The sequence below is a fragment of the Patella vulgata genome, chromosome 7, assembly GCF_932274485.2.
Source record: "Patella vulgata chromosome 7, xgPatVulg1.2, whole genome shotgun sequence".
Lineage (NCBI taxonomy): Eukaryota > Metazoa > Mollusca > Gastropoda > Patellidae > Patella > Patella vulgata.
In genome coordinates this window covers 38,005,611-38,023,867 of record NC_065885.2, presented here as the reverse complement: position 1 = coordinate 38,023,867, position 18,257 = coordinate 38,005,611, and the positions used below count along the sequence as shown (strand labels likewise).

Genomic DNA, 18,257 nt, shown 5'->3' with positions numbered 1-18,257 from the left:
AAAAAAAACTTAATACATGTTTGTGAGTGATCCATGTATATATCTCATGGGATAGCCGTGTTCTGTTTTACACGAAATGCTCCATCATAAACCAGCACGTTTTCACCCAAAATATAACCCCGGAACATTTTATGGGCCAGTGCCGTCTTGCGGGACAATTTTGTGGACTGGAAAATATAGCTAGCAGAAAACGTCGTCAAATTTGAACGTGATTCGCCTGTACTATTATTATAAAATGCGCTAGGTGAAAACAGGGGGGTTCGTAATAACTCGAAATCTCTGAATAAACACCAAATCCCCTGATTCATACGCAAACTGGTCAAAAAGGACTTGGGTACACATTATAGTAAATATTTCATCCAACGTTTCAGAAACTAAAGACTATCGCACACGGGCGATTATTTTTTTCGCTTGTTGAAACAATGCCATTTTGTGAGATGACATAATAATGTAGATTGCGCTGATTGGCCAAACAAGAAATTGTAATCAAGATTTATCGTTTATTTAGCAGCAGTCCGTTTTAACAAGAATTAATCATTTAGATGAATTAAATAAACTGTTTTGCGCTGTATTAACATACTGTATAAATATCCATTTATGTGAGAGACAAAATACAATATTAACAATATATCGTTATTAAAAAAAAAATAAAGACAAAATTGCCAATATTACATATTGATGTATTGTTACACAATAAACCAATTTTATACAAAAAAAATAACACACTCAAATCCCTAGAGACGATATATATTTTCTTTACATGATCTTAATTTTAACAATTATCTTTTTTGGTCTTTATTTTAAAGACAATTTAATAAAAAAAATATATATAAAACAAAACAATAAAAAATAATAGATAGTTCAGTTCGTCTTATCCAAAGCAGAAACAAAAACAAATTAATTATTAAAGCGTGCAGTCGATTCAGAAGCAATAGGATATATAAGTCTTATATAAAATACATTACACAAAAGAAGTAAAAAAAAGAAAGAAAAATATATGCTCAAATTTGTGAGAGAAATAAAGTATACATCGGCATTTATCTCTAGCTAGACGAAGAAAAACTGTAAACTCTTAACTGTTCATTGTACAAGGAAAAGGTGCATGATATATTTTACCAAGTGTAATATAATATGTAAAGAAAATTATATCCAAATAGAAAGGTTAAAGTATTGAATTTTCATTCTGGTCTGCTATGATGCAAAATCAATGGTAACCATTGGCCTGGCGTTCTTGTGGAATATTATAACGTAGTATCAAACTTTGCAGTATACTAGCAAATAGGTACTATTTGTGAACGAATTGATAAAATATTTTTCCAGTTTTAAAAGCACCGCCATACTCTATCCATTTAGACTGCAGAGGTGTGCTCAGTGGGTAATACAGGAACACCATACCACTAAACAGATATGACCTTGCACAAACTGCTAGCACTAAAACTAGCAAAACTGGGAGTAAATTTAAAGCTGTTAGCAGCAGAAATAAGATGGGATTTAACGCATTCCTAATCTGCACTAACCCGAGCTAAATAAAAAAAGGATGGGACGTTGGCGGCAAAGGGGGTACATCACAGAACAACAAGCGGGGATATAGGTAGTTATTTGGCGATGTTTGCTATCTTAATATTATTTTACTTGCGTTCAGTTTTCTTTCATTTAAAAATATTGACCGTATACTTCATTTTACCCTTGGGTGTGGGTTATAATATGTATAATCCCAATAGAATTACGTTTAAAAATTATGAAATTTTTCGTTCAAGATTATGCTATTTTGTAAAGTTAACTTACTAGTCCTGTATTTTATTATAACGTCTACGACCCGAACAAGGCCATGATTGTAACAAACACTCTCGCAATTTCGCTTTCGATCAAATTAATTTCCGTTCATCTTATATATTTTAACAGGTTTCGTTGAAAAGTTGACGTTATGAAGTTTCCAATTTCTACACCAATCGAGGATTTATTACAAGACACCTAAAGCATTATTTAAAACCGGAAATTGACGAGTAATGTAGGGGTTAATTGCGATTATTCACGTGTTAGAAGCCGCCATAATGCGTGGTGTATTAAGAAATCGTTACCCTCTCAGCATATAATCCCATGTTTTCCGATAGTGTCAATTGATTGTTTCACCCACCTTGAGAGTTAGCATCCTACTACTTCACATGCTGCAATCGTAAAGTTTAATCCACTCACCAATACCGATCGACCTTCATTTGTTCAATCTCAAATGTCGAAAAATGTTACCAGTGTCATCATACATGTCGATAATAGATACATTTCTTTTAATACTGCATGTACTTTAATATTTCATATTTTCAGAAAAGTCTATTATAGACCGGAAACAATTGCTCGGTTTTTGCATTAATGATATTTCCAGACGCGTTACATTAATTCTCCCTGTTCAGTACAATGAAGCTCATTTTCCTACACGTTTTCTAAATTTTCCATTAAAGAATTCATGTATAACGCGGAACTCTTGATATAAGTTTGGTCTTTTAACAGCAACTATCTCCCTGAAACTACATTTTTTTAAAAAAATTATTTAAAACCCATTAGACGAAAACATCTGCATTTAACAGCAATTATCACTTTGAAACAAGGCATTTTGTTTTAAAATCAGTTAAAATCTATCATATATACGAAAATAACTGATCAAGTGCCTCCCAAAAAAACCCCAATATATTCTATTCAGATCCAACTGATAGATACAAAGAACACTATGTTCTTGGGGATGCCTATCCCTGAAACGGTGTCTTTAGGTCCATTCGGTATCGCTTGAATGAATTCGTGGATTATTCTATGTCAGACGTCTTTTTTCGCCGTTTAATCGTAGAAGCTAATATACGTTTAAGTCTCTCAACTTTAGCCATTACAGGAGGGAGGGGGGTTAGAGGGCCGAATGGTTAGTGTGTAGAGGGCCGAATGGTTAGCGTGTGCGCGCTGGATCATAAGGTCTGTCATTGGGTCAACTGGCGTGGTTTCGATTTCCCGGTTGTATGTCACAAGGTGTATGGTCCCCCCCCCACTGCTAAGGACCCCTGCGCGCGACCGAATTATTGAAATAGAATTGAACCATATGTTAGTCCAGAAATGACCTAGTTTGTGTCGATTGCACGTTAAAAACCATTTCTCCCCTTCTCTTTATAGCCATTATATCAACAGAAGAAGTGCTTACCCTTACATTTTTGTCTTTTGGGCACCCCATGGGTGTTTTTCCGGGAATTCAGTATTTCTCTAGTGTTAATGAGTGTTTCTACTTTTGATAATATACCAAAGATGCCATACTTTTATTGGAAACAACTACAAATACTTTCGTTGGATTGCCCTTTTAAACTTCCAAATATTGGGAACTGCATAGTTATATATCTGGAATAAACTATAACACATACTTTTGGAAGACAATTTACTATTCACTGAGTTACCGGCCCTTGCCGTAAGAGACAAGTGTCCCAACTGTTACTTTGTCTGAAACACTTGAGTAGTCAAGTCAAGTTCGCGCACAAGTTCACGATCTGTTGAAATGTCGCAAACAGCGTGGAACGGGAAAGTAAACCCTTTGCAAATAAATTTCTGAAGGCGTTAAGAGGAAATGGTTCACCCCGACGAAATTGACCAATATTGTACCTGGTGTAAATATCGAAACTTTTAATGCAATACATGTAGATCGAAAAAGGTTTGCGACTGACATAAACTTTGATAATGAACGGGCCAGAGAAAATCTTGGATGCTAGAATGAAGAATATCTGGCATTAGTTCTCGGCTATTAAAGTGTTCGACATGAAAGTATCTGAATCTGAATCTAGAAGGTATAGTAATAGCATATTATATGTATATCAGTATTTGAAGAAAAACGTTGATATGGGTCACGCACGTGCATGCGTCATGCGTGACTTGTGTTTAGCTGTGGTCGATTGATTAGGATGTATTAAATGCCTGTTTGTCTTTATTAATAATTTTGGGTGAGCCTGTTCGGCTTTGTTGTTCCGCAATATAATTATAACATAGAGCATCCACCAAAGGTTGTCTTATTTATTTCTACTGTGTAGACAAAGTAATGAATGTTTTCTTCAATAATTTGGACGAGTCGTGCTCAACCTTGTTGTTTCGCGATCTAACATGGAGCACAAAATAAGGTTGTCTTAATTTATTTCAACTGTGTCGGCAAGAAGTAAAGCAAATGATAATTTAGGGTGAACCTGTTCAGCCTTGTTGTTCCGCAGTCTAACATGGGACATACAATAAGGTTGTTTTAATTTATTTCTACTGTGTCGGCAAGAAGTAAACTGAATGTTTTTCTTTAATAATTTTAGGAGAGACTGTTCAGCCTTGTTGTTCCTCAATCTAACATGGAACATACGCTAAGGTTGACCTCTTTTTTAGTATATAAAAGGGCAATAGACTAAGGTTGTTTTAATTTAATTTAGAGTGAAACTGTTCAGCCTTGTTGTTCCGCAATCTAACATGGGACATATACTAAGGTTGTTTTAATTTATTTATACTGTGTCGGCAAGTATTATTCCACAACCTAACATGGAAGATACGCTAAGAGGACTTATCTCTGCGCAAGCAAAGTTAAGGGGTATACCTGTGTGGAAGCAAATTAAGGGGCTTACCTGTGTGGAAGCGAATTAAGAGGCTTACCTGTGTGGAAGCATAGTTTAGATGGCTTCCGTGTCACGTTGAAGCAAAGTAAGTGGGCTTACCTGTGTGGAAGCAAAAAGAGGCTTACCTGTGTGGAAGCAAAATGTGGCTTACCTGTGTGGAAGCAGATTAAGAGGCTTACCTGTGTGGAAGCATTGATTAGTTGGCTTACTTGTGTAGAAGGGGGCTTACCTGTGTAGAAGCAGATCAAGGGGCTTACCTGTGTGGAAGCATAGTTTTTAAGGGGGCTTACCTGTGTGAAATCAAAGAAAGGTTGCAAAGCAATTTGGGATTTGGGTAGTCATCTATGATAGCCATTATGGCCTTTTTAATCTCGGGTATTAAAATTTAGCTAGAATCGTAGGGGTTAAATTATCGGGACTGAAACCACGAAGAAATTAAAAAATGGGAACAGAATGTATAAAAGTTCAAAGCCTTATGTACGGAATAATTGACCGAGATTACAAAAAAATGGGTTAAACGGGAAAAATATGTGGTGGGATGAAGTGTGTTATGGGGCGAAGTGTGTTGTGGGGTGAAGTGTGTTATGGGGCGAAGTGAGTTGTGAGTTGAGTTAGTATTGGATGTTAATAAAGTTCATATTGTTGTCATTGTCTTAGTTTTGATATTCGTAAAATGATTCCGGAGCAGAAGCACTGTGCCTGCAATACTTACATCTATAGGCAAGACGGTAATTCAGTAGAAAGTATACTAATTTATTTAAGCGATGTTTCGGTGAGTATTCTTTCGGCGTTTTCAAGCAAGTACATTAGGACAATATATAGACAAGAGATAACAATTCAGAAACCGTGCATGACAACAACAATATCAAAGCAAAGATACTTATAGAGGACTGGTAAGACCACTAATGATATTAATTAACATGGGAGAGATAAACAATAGGTCACACAGGAGATGAGAAGCGAAGATAGGTCAGAGAACTAATAAAGGACTGGTACTTGGTATTAATCATAAACATAGTAACGAACAAATGAGAAACCATACATGGCAATAAACAATAGCGACAGGATGAGGACACATCAGAGAATTAGATCCAGATAATAATGTGAGAGCCAGGTCAAGTTTCATCTCAAACTTGCGTAAACTATATTTGGGTAGCTTATTGGTAGGTACTTGGTATGTGATCCTAAAATATGGATTTCTTAAGTTTTTCATACCCGTGATTATATTTTGGCTAGTCAGATAGTTCTGGGTCATTTCACATACAAATTAGGTGCTTACGACAATTTTCCATTAAACGTGATCCGTGCCAGGTGGTACTAGTGCCTTCTTAAGTATGGATCCTGGTAGTTACCATTTCTTAAGAACTAAAACTACGTTCTAATGACTCCATCCACCAAGAATGAAATTTTTACGTCATATGTGGAATTTCGTATCAAATCAATGATGCGTGATGGCTAAATACCAGGAATGAAAAAAAGGGAATCCATATTTTGGGTTCCTTTACCAAGTACCTACCAGTAAGCTTAAGCTACACAAACTTAGTTTACGCACGTTTGAAATGAAACTTGACCTAGCTCCAACACTAATTGAAATAATGATGAATAAACCATTACACGTCCTACATATATCGGGACTGGACAATAGATACAAATAAATATTCCAGGGATATCAAATCGGCTGTGGAAACTAGATATTGAAATTTGGGACTTAAAATACATTGACACGTAAAAAGAATACATGACGAGGGCTTAGCGTAAACTATAGTTGAACTAACGCCGTTAAATCTAGAAATTTTGCCAATTATCCGCGCATTATAAATTGAGACCGTATTCCGCCCTTTATTTCCATTTTGATGTATAATAAAATGCCTTTTAGAAAATAGCAATTACTTTAATGATATCAAATTGAAGGAAGCTACAATTTTTGAGATTTGTCATTTAGCTGCCCCCTCCATGTATAAAGTGCTGCAATATTTTTAATTAAATATAATGATGCCTAATTTACATTCATTTGCCTACTGCCTAAAGCAATAACTTTATATCTTATATCGTAATAAATATAAATATAAATCCTGCGCACACCAAGGATAATTTATCTTTGCTCTCTACCTAATAAAGCCCAACCAATAGTCCCCCAAATTTCGTCTGCTATATATGCGCTACTTCCTCTTAAAATACAGATGTGACGTCACCCTTTGATGTTGGCGTATCATTATTTCAAATAATCGTACGGGCAACTTGCCAATAGTACTTTATTCATACCAGTGAGATATTGGACTAGTGTGACGTAAAAGCTCGTGCGGAGTGTCAGTATTTCAAGATGTTTAATGGTCTCGAGCTTACGACATTGCGTAATATATTGTAAAAACATTCGGGCCTACGGCCCTCATGTTGTTACAATATATTACTTAATGTCTCGCTCTCGACCATTAAACAATACATAATCTATCTCAGACAAATCATCTCGGTGTTATCTCTGGTTCTTTAGCATCGATTTAATAATTGAGTGTTAAAATGGATAACCGAGACTTTGTTTATTGTCGTAGCAATGGTACTTGACAATCGAGTCTATATTGTGAAAACATCGCTCGAAATAAAGTAATGTGACTGAAATTTTCAATGTGTTCAGTTTTCATTATCTATTTTTGAACTATTATTGCAAGAACGATCAGCTCTGTACCAAACTTTTACACAATGCATCTTTAAAACGTGTTAAAAATCAAAAGATCTCATTTGAGTTTGATTTTTGTGTATATCGGACCATCCGATGTTCTAATTCTATTCATTTGGATGGAACGAAAATATTGTCATGCACGTAAAAGAACCCTTGACAGTTGAAATTCGACGTAAGTGAAGGCCGTTTCGCCGCTATCCGGGCAAACTGTCCCTCATAGCACACTGCATGGCGACCGTATGTCCATCTTCATTAGCCAAGTCGGAGCAGAAAAGTAGGACGTTAAACCCCGTTAAGATATCGGTCTATCTAAGATATTCAGAGACGATGGGAGGAGGGAGGACTCCGTAAAAACCGAATTGCTAAAACAATTTTTCACGCGCCAACTGAAAATCAGATTTACTTGACGTGATCACACGGGACACTTTTATAAAGGAATGTAAAGATGTTACAACGTGATCACATGGGGTTTTTTTGGAGAAAATTAAGGAAGTTACAAAATACAACGTTTTTTATTTATAGAATTGTTAATTACTGAATTTTTTTTTAAAGTAAATTTTGCATTGTGTTTGTATTATCAATTTTGATTATTCTCTATACCAAAGTATCTCTTTAGCTCAAACGGATATGATGTTTTGTAACTTAAGTTCATGAAAAGTCATTGTTCATGACACCGCCCAATTAGAAAGAGAGAAATAAGTGGGGCTTAACGTCCACTCGACACAAATTAGGTCAGTTCGGGACTAACATATGGTTCAAATTTATTTAAATAATACGCCTGCACGTAGGTGTCTTTAGCAGTGGGAGGAAACCGGAGGACCCGGAGAAAACTCACAAGGCTGGACAGGCGACCCTTAACCTTGTCACGTACAACCGGGGAATCGAAACCACGCCATTGGACTCAATGACAGACCTTATGATACAGCGCGCACGTGCTAACCATTCGACCATTCACCCCCTAGCTCAATAAGAAGTTGAGGGTTCAAAGGAACACTAACAGTCTTCAATTATCCGATATTTGAATTTGATATATTCTAATGGTCACTTCCAGGGTCATCAACCTTGGTCATTTTTTAAAATCGTGCTGATAATTATAGCAAAACCAAATTCAGATGACTTCTGGGGCTATTGCCCTCGATCACTTTAAGACAAGTATTTGATATACTAATATGTTTTCTTTGGATTAGCGAACGGGACGAAAAATCTTACCGAATTTAAAGTGATTTCAGATAAATACTCCTTGATTTACATCACATTTGTATTTGAAAAGCTTTTCTGCTGGGATCGTATTTCTATAAGTATTGTATAGATTTTACTTTCCATTTTGTAGATCACACTATATTCAGATATCTCTTTTCTTTTCTACAGGTACTCCGACGACTCAAGACGATACGTGGCATGAAGTTCCAATGGAAGCCTTTCCTAGGCGATAGCGGCTTACTGGTGTTCGAAGTTTTGTTTTTTGAAACAAAGTTTTGCATCAAGTTTCATGAAATCACAGTAATTTCAATTTGTGTGGTTATCGTCCGTATGAGATTGAAAACGTTCCTGAATTATTTGTAATATATCTCCTACAGGGTTGTGCTTAATTTGGCCGACTGAACTAGTCAAGCGACAATCTCTACCATCACTCCTTCAGGTTGTGAGGTTCATGTGATGGAATAAAATGTTATAGAGATTGGTCTAGTGACAAGAAATATTACCTTAAGATTGATTCTTTTAAGGTATTAGTGAGCCTAGTGTATATTTTTAGAAGCTAGGAATGTTATATGTGTTCTGTCTAAAATTCAAGAGCCTTATGAACATTTGACAGTGTTTCGGTTTTTGCAAACATGTAACCATTTCAATGTTTATTAAAATGTATTATAATATATATAATTTAATTTGTTTCCGTTTAGTATATGTCTTTTGTTGTATCCATATTAAATAAAGTTATATTTTGTACATTGTACTTTTATACGCCCGCATGGAAATGTGGAGGTATATTGCCGTCGCCTTTGTCCGTCCGTTCGTCCGTCGTCAACAATTTCTACCTCCAAAAGTTATTATCCGATTGTTTTAAATTTGATATATGTGTTTTACATTAGTGACACGAAGAAGCCAGTTCATTACGGCTAGCGTTATGACCCTTGTTTCACTTTGTTGAACCTTGTGGACGCTATTACGCCGAAAGTTATCAACCGATCTTTGTGTAATTTATATGCCTTATTTAAATTAGTGAAGCGAAGAATCGTATTGAATTTCAGCAATATCCGTTTATTACATCTAGAGTTATAGCCCTTGTTTCACTTTATTGAACCTTGTGAAGGCTCTAACGCCAACAGTTATCACCCGATCTTTGTGCAATTTATATACATGATTTAAATTAGTAAAACGAAGAAGCCTATTGAATTTCAGCAATTTCCGTCAATTACTTCTAGAGTTATTGCCCTTGTTTCACTTTGTTGCACCTTGGAAACGCTCTAACATCAAATGTTATCTGCCGATCTGTATGAGATTTACATGCGTCATTTAAATTAGTCAAGAGAAGAAACCTATTGAATTTCAGCAATTTCCGTTTATTACTGCTAGAGTTATGGCCCTTGTTTCACTTTGTTGCACTTTGTGAACGCTCTAACCTCTAATGTTATCTGGAATTTATATGTGCCATTTAAGTTAGGAAAAAGAACAATCCTAGTGAATTTCAGCAAATTCCGTTGATTACGTTTAGAATTATGGCTCGTTTCACTTTAGCGAACCTTGTGAACGCTCTAACGCCGAAAGTTATCAGCCGATCTTTGTGTAATTTATATGTATTATTTAGATTAGTGAAACCACAAAGCCTATTGAATTTTAACAATTTAAAATAATTACTTCTAGAGTTATGGCCCTTGTTGATGAAAGTTATCATCCGATATGTATGAAATTTATATGCATCATCTAAATTTGTGAAACAGAGTTCTATTGAATTTCAGCAATTTCCGTCAATAACTTCTAGAGTTATGGCGATTGTGAACCTTTGAATGACAAAAGTGATTATCTGATCAGTATGAAATTGATATGCATTATTTAAATTAGTAAAACGAAAAAACCTGTCAAATTTCAACAATTTTTGTAGATTACTTCCAGAGTTGGACCTTGTTTCAGTTTGTAGAACCTTGTGAATCCTCAAACGACAAAATGTATAATCTGATCTGTATGGAACTGTCTTGTAAAGGCCCCCAATTATCTACAAAGGAATAAATATGCGACAACCCTTGTCGACCCCTTTGGACGATTTAGCTGCCGTGGACGTATGTTTCGTTGCCTGGAAACATTTACAATGTGCCCTTTGATACGGTCATAAAATTTCCAGTTCAGTGTTGAATCCTAATAGATCAAGAGAGCGGGTGGTGGGGGGGGGGCAACCTAGCTGAAAAGCTAACCGATTTCTATATGTGTCATTAGGTTCCCTATGGGTTACTGTCACAGGATGTGAATGTCTGCCGTGGTTGTGGGTGTGGTCAGGAGAGGCAACAGAATTGGATCTAAAAACTAAGCTAGACTAGCTCGTTTATCAACCACGTAAAACTAGTTGCAAAATGTTAAGCATATCAAAATGTATTGAGAATGATATGAAATGAAATGGGGTTTAACGTCCTACTGTTCTGCTCCTACTGGGCTAATGAAGACAGGGTACTGAGAATGACCACTGTCAGACATGTTAGGTGGTGGGGCGTGTCGGCCAGACTAGAAACACAGGTACCCAAAAACTAACTATCAACCACTTAAAACTTGTTGCAAAATGTTCAGCATTAAGAATGACCACCGCCAGACTATTTCGTTGGTAGGTAACCCCGTCAGACCTCCCTAACCCCCCCCCCCTCCCTAACCCCCCCCCCCCTCCCGCCCCCAAAAAACTTAAGCTAAATTAGCCCATTTGCTGACCACACGAAACTTGTTGGAAATGCTCAGCACATTCTCATGTATCAGGAAGGACCACAGTCAGTGGTTGTGTACACCTGCAAGATGTCTCTAACCCCCCCCCCCCCCCGCCCCAGCACCACCTCCAAACTACAACAATGACAACAGTTACTCTTATGTTTAATTTTTTGACACTTTTACTTAGAATTGACCCAGACATTTTCAGTGGCTGGGTATCCCTGTCGGATGCCCTTAGTGTCAGTAAAAGACTAGTTTATGTCTTCCGGATCAGAATCGGAGTCTTCTGTTCAGGGTTCATCATCAGAACCATCAAGAGATGCAGTGTCACATTCGTTCCCAACAATGATTGTCTCACAGCTGTCACTGTCATTCTCTGTCATGTCTGCATCTGTCTTTTTGAACAAACTGCCTGGTATTGCTGCTCCGTTAAACTAAATGGGCTAGAGGAGACCATCAATCATCTTCCATCCACAATCGGTAGGTGCCAAACCTACAAGCCGACGAAGCCCGTTGCCACAACATGTTCACGTAGTTGACTATTTTGAGGTTCATTTCAAGACATCTTCTTGATGGAGGCAGCAAGGCACAGTCAATCTTCTTGAAATTTTCAAGTGGATTCTCCTGAAATAAAACATTGGATAAATCACTCGGTGAATCAATGTGGACAAACTAATGATAATATTATTGTCAAGCGAGCATCCATATACTATACTTTTGGTTTTAGTTAAACAGTATTCATTCACACAACAACTTATTTAAGAAAGGCTATTTTGTGTTATTTTGAAAATAAATATAGCCATGACAGAATTTATATTGATTTTGCCAGTAATTTGCACGAGTTTATAGTATCGTGCTTCATCGACATTTCGACACTTGCTCTGTGCGTAAATTCGGCAGACTAAATGAGACGCGTGGGCCAATTAGCGGCGTTTAGCGGGGGTACCCCACCACTGAAAATGTCTGGCATCGGTGATTCTCGATACATGTGAATATGTTGAACAGTTTGCAACAAGTTTCATGCGGTTAGTAAATAAGCTAATCTAACTTAGATTTTGGGGTGGGGCAATTGGGCACGCCTGAAAATGTATGGCATCAGTGATTCTCGATACATGTGGATATGCTGAACTTTTTAAAACAAGTTTTATTTTGTTAGTTTTTGGATACCTGTTTTTTAGTCTGGCGGACACGCCTCACCACCTAAATGTCTGGCAGTGGTCGTTCTCAATACTTTTTTATACGTTTAACATTTTGCAGCAGGTTTGACGCGGTTAATAAAAGAGCTAGTCTAGCCTAGATTTTGGGTCCATTTTTTACCCTCTTGACCGCACCCACCTCAACGGGTGCGACAGACGTTCATATCCCGTGACAGTGACCCATAGGGAATCTAGTGACACATATATAAATTGGTTAGCTTTTCAGCATTTTCAGCATTTCGACTTTAAAGAAGTGTGTATGGTGCCCTTGGACAACTGTTTTGATTTGTGGGGAGGTGGGGTGGGGGTAGCAGGTGAGCGTGTATGGAGGGAGGGTGGGTGGGGGTAAAATTGGCTGGAAATTATGATTTTCTTAGAGCTTGGTAAAAACATTAATTCCGCGGCACACCTCTATATATGGGCGTAAGATTCCAATTGTATGGGGCGGGGATGTAATTTTGAGGACAGAAACCACTTGGTTCAAAATTAGCCAACTGTGGGTAAACCCCCAGAAACGTCAACGCTGATTCTGACTCATAGACTAAATTGGTTAGCTTTTCAGCTAGGTTGACTCCCCCCACCCCTCCTGCTCTATAGTGCCCGTTCTCTAAATTTAATTTTGTTAAGTTCACATGCGCCTGATAGTTCGTGGACCGTTCAGTTTTTCTTTTTCTTCGAGATTACAAACATTTAGAGGTCTTAACATAATTATGTCAGATAGTTTTGGTCTCGCTGTAGGGGAAGCATTTCGACTTCAAGATTGGCAAATGAGATATTAGCGTAGCCATGGAATTGATCATTAAAATTGTCTTGACCAAAATATTCGGCCAATTCAAACCTTGAGCACCCTTAGTGACTACATGTCGAGATAATTATGACGGGCTGCCAATGGACTTTTAAAAAAAAACCAGAAGTATACGTGACCATTATACTCTTCTCTATAATAATACCGATCTGGTTTATGATCAGCCTGAAACAGCGCACACGAATGCTGACAACATTGAAAATTTGGGAAAGTCACTTTATGAATCCGTTTAGTGGAGTGAGTAAAACACTGAAGGGAATACAGGTCGGATTTGGATTTGCGCGGTTTTCCGTTTCTTGTTTCCACTGAATTGTGTCTCTAGACCGAATAGTCTTAAAAAAACAATTGATTCAGTTATTCATTTAATGACACTTTAAGACATGTTCGTTCTGAAAATGCCGGAACCAACAGCTGCAACGTCCGTCTTCCTCGGTACCACTGTCAAAGATGGAACATAAAAACTTACTAGACAGCTCCTTTCAAACACCACATTAAGGTAAAGACTAATTGAAAGGGAACTACTTATAGATTGTTTTCTTAACGTTATAATCTTTACCATTTTTGTTATAATATGGAAACAGGGAGAGACAGTTTTAAGTCATGCACGTGCGTTTCCACTGACAACACTGACGTGTGGCGAAAAACAAGTGGAATACATCTATTATTAACCGATTTTGGTGTGATTGCTGGCAATGAATCCTAGTCCAGATTCAGATTGCATTGACATTACTGTACAGTAATGTCCAAATCTCAGTTCCCGGGAACACAAACAGTTCAATGAGAACATGGCCAAATAACAATCTTTTAATATCACAGTTGGCTATTGGCAAACGTCTTCGGGCCCTGTTGACCAAATCAATTTGTACCAACTCAAACGGGATCAACACGCCCACAAGTTACGTTTTGTTTAAAAACCCATCCTTTCATTTGGAAGCGATGACTATGACAATTCCATATCTGGTCGGCAGCGAAACTCATTTGAATACAGTAATCTCAAAGGTCTCTGGTTCAGTCCCGGTGGTGGCCGAGAAATGTCCTCCGGATTTCCAAGCTCGTTGTACCATTGTCGGAGTGTATTACAAGAGAAAAGGCGTCTTGTCGTTCGGCTGAGTCGTAAATCTGAGGTCCACCCGTGTAGTTAATCGAAACTTTCCAAGAAGAGTATCCAGAAACGCCATTGTCCGGGAAAAAGTTCCCTAGTAGGACACTACATGACATATTCTCGTTTTCAGTAGCCCAGCTGGTCCAGAAAAATAGCGTGGTTAACCCAATTTCAATTCACGAAATATTAGATTGTTAAATCAACATTTCATCATCGACGCTACCATCCTTTATTTTCTCAACTGGATATGTATCTGTGAGGCCGGTTTTATTAGCCCGTATGGCTAAAGAGCTAACGTCACAACCTTTGTTGGAATGTGGGTTAAAAATAAATTCTATTTTGGACTTGTTCATTATTTATCCGCTGATATGATTTCAACTGTAATGAATATAAGGGTGGTAACTGGTAATTTAGATTTGTTCATACAAAGAATATCGTAAGGACTAACAGAATCCTCTGAAAAACTGGTTGTCATTAAATCAAAATTTCTGCAGATTTTCTTGTAAGCAATAGTTCACCAGGGGGATCCAAAATATACGAGAGTATCTCCAGAAGATAAAAAAGGCTAACTGTATGATCTCCAATTTATAAACAACCGGTTTTGGTATAGTGGTTCTACCTTCCAAACTCTGATCCGTGGGGTGGTCTTTGGGAAGATAATGTTTATCTGTGAATCTTCATACTCTCGGCCCCGGGTCATTTCCTGCTCCATCCATCAACAAAAAAAACTCTACCACAGTATAGACTTATTGATACAGAAACCTTCACATATTTACAAGACCCATTACAACAGCTCAAGCGTCTGTAAGAATAGTTATTTCCTGTACCAAAAATTATTATTTCTGCAGAAGATCAAAAATTCACCTAAAAGGCTATTTTCCCTTCGAATTGAGAAATATTTTGTTATTTCTTTCGTTCAGCTACTTTCAATTCCATTAAGAGTAGGCGGAAACGCAAAAGTGTTCTCATTCGACACCGCATGTCGCATGTCGATCTTCATTAGCCTGGTTGGTGCAGATAAGTAGGACGTTAAGCCCCATTTCATTTATATATATACCAAGCTTGTGCTAAGGAGTAGTGTAGTCTGTCTAACCCTGTTAGTCCGGTGGCTGAAGGGGGGAATCGCCACCCGAGCTGTGAATTTATGAGACCAAGTTTTTCTAGACCAGTTTTTTTGCGTAGATTCCGAACCTAGGTGGTGATCTGGCGTTTGAGGGGGCGTTTTCGAGATATATGGGGGTCCAATGTCTACAATTGGGGGCAATGCAATGTCATTATGTTGACAAATTTTATATATTTGTTATAGTACATATTTTGATATACATGTATTTACTTATCTTAATTGATTAATTGCTTTAAAGTGGATAAGTTAATCTTTACTCCGAACCCTGATCGTTCTAATCTGGACGCACTGTCTTATCTAATTACCTTTTCTACACAACAATCTTAAAATAATTTAATATTACTTAACATGCATCCTAGTCATTGATTTAGTATGTACCTATATTTGAGTTACGTCTCAGTAATGTAAATATGTTAATTTATATCACATTTTGTATTATATGGTTAACCCTTATCATGTATATGTTCAAATAATTCTAGTGTAATTATTATTAAGATATTAAGTTGGCGATAGCGACTGGGTATAAATATAAGAGACGAAATACGAACAATTATGTTCATTCGTTAATAAACCCAGATCGACGTCAAATAATTAGTACTTATGTTTCTTATAGGTGAGTTAGTTTATAATTGTGTCGCCTAATAATTCATTTAGTATATATGTTTATGTTATTCCTAATATTATAATGTGTAATAGTTTACTATACTTATTCACATAATATGATAATACTTTATATTTGCTATTGATAAATGTATGTTTCTTTTATGCATAATATGATAATGTGAAATAGCTTACAATTGCACTTGATCACATAATATATGCTTACTTTATATATTCAACTATTCATTACTAGATAATTTGTAAATGATGTTTTAATTATGATTTCATATATCTTTATTTGTGTTATTAATGTTCATTCGTTAATAAACCCAGATCGACGTCAAATAATTAGTACTTATGTTTCTTATAGATTAAAGCTTCTTGAATAACAATTATTGTGAGAGCGCTGTGTGCTTCGACGTATTAGAGCTACGCACCCCCCAACATAAGAAATCTTAAAATACGTCAAGCTAACACAAAAGAAGCACGCTCGCAAGTGGTGGAGTCCGGAAGATCCTGTGTGATATGAACAACCGACAAGATAAAAGTACTGGAGCTGTACCAAGTATATTTCCATACGATCTAAGGAATACGAGAGGAGAAAGAAACAACGAATCTAGTACTTCAGGTACAGAAACAGCAAAAGAAGCAGACAATATAGAAATATCCAGTGTTAGAGAAAATACCGAAACTCGAAATACCTCTGGAAATAATTTTAGTGTAGAAACCAGCGATATGTCGGTGAGTAAACCAACTTACACAGAAAAATTTAGTGGTGCCCCTGGACAAAATATAGAAGTATGGCTCAAGCGTTTTAGGGCATACATTACAGTAAGTAATTTACCGATATGTCACCAATTATTTACTTTAGGCAGTTTGTTAGAAGGTACCGCAAAGAAATATTTTGACACTATAGACATAGATTTCACGGTTGAATCGATCGAACCGTATTTAAAATCATTATCTGATCGTTTTTCTGTGTCCAAAATATTTGACACTTCGCTTTTGGATGTGAAACAGTTACCATCAGAAACAGTGGATGAATACATCGACCGAGTGCAGTGTAACATTAGTGGACATCAAATACAAGAAAACATTTTAGTTTCGTATGTATTAAAAGGCCTAAATGCGTCCTTACAACCTTGGGTACGTAATAAAGACCCTAAGACATTAGCTGAAGTTCGACAAATTGCTAAAACAACAGAACAACAGATGTGTTTAACTCCAAGTGTTCGCATGGTTGATACGCAAGATATGCAAGAAATGCTGGTTGCAGCTTTAAAACAGCATACCGATCAACAAGGTATCAACCATCCGAATAGATCAAATTCGCAACAATTCCAACCTTATTCAGGAGATATGTTTTCTGACAATCGCCGTGCTGATTGGTATCAACAATATGACGGATACTATCAACCGACCGGTGTACCAAGTCAACAGAATGGTGGATCGTGGCAATATAACGATAGACAGCAGAATGACCGATCTTGGCAGCAAAACGATAGACGGCATAATGGTGGAAATTGGCAACCGAATGGTAGACAACATAATGGTGTATCTTGGCAAGAGAAACGAAATGGTGGACAACGTATTCAAAGACAACAGTTTCAGCAACCAAGGCAAAATGGATCTCAAAGATGGAAAACAAATGTATCCTGTTATGGCTGTGGTAATTTTAAAATTTGTCAACCTAAATCTAGTTGTCCTTATTTTCATTTTGTATGTCAAAATTGTTTCAAAACAGGTCATCGTACTGAATCATGTTTTAAGTCACGATTGTCTTCGCAATAGGATAAGGCGCCTGTTCTTACTTCTGGTAAGGTCAGGCATACTGAAGATAAAGTAGTACAATTAATTGCTCCAATGGATAAGAATACAATTTTAGTGAGTATTAACGGCACAAAAACTAAATCACTTTTAGACTCAGGAGCAAGTATATCATGTGCGACATTAAAGTTTATTGAAAAGGCGGGTATTTCCAAAGAAAATTTAAGTGCTAAAGAATTTCAAAATATTATTGGTGTAGGAGGTGAGACCCACCCTGTCTTAGGAACTATTATTCTTCCAGTTAGAATAGGGCACGTTGTATTCAAACAAAAATTTCATGTTTTCCAACATTTGCACCAATCAATTATATTAGGTCTCGATTTTATTGAAGAAAATGAAGCTACATTAGATTTTTCAAATAAAACTGTTTCGCTTAAGGATGGATTAGTACAGGTTTCTTTAATTGATTATAATTGTGGTTTTGCT

General features: G+C 36.8%; 1 protein-coding gene across 5 annotated transcripts in view; it reads left to right on the top strand.

Annotated features, from left to right (window-relative positions):
* LOC126828716 (uncharacterized) overlaps positions 1–9,204 on the top strand; it is a 45,757-nt gene extending 36,553 nt beyond the window's left edge. For all 5 annotated transcript variants that reach the window (XM_050558677.2, XM_050558678.2, XM_050558680.2 and 2 more), the window contains exon 4: positions 8,647–9,204. In XM_050558677.2, the coding sequence (XP_050414634.2) occupies positions 8,647–8,711 (65 nt within the window). In that variant the 3' untranslated portion in view covers positions 8,712–9,204. The remainder of the gene's footprint in view (positions 1–8,646) is intronic.
* Positions 9,205–18,257: the final 9,053 nt, after the last annotated feature.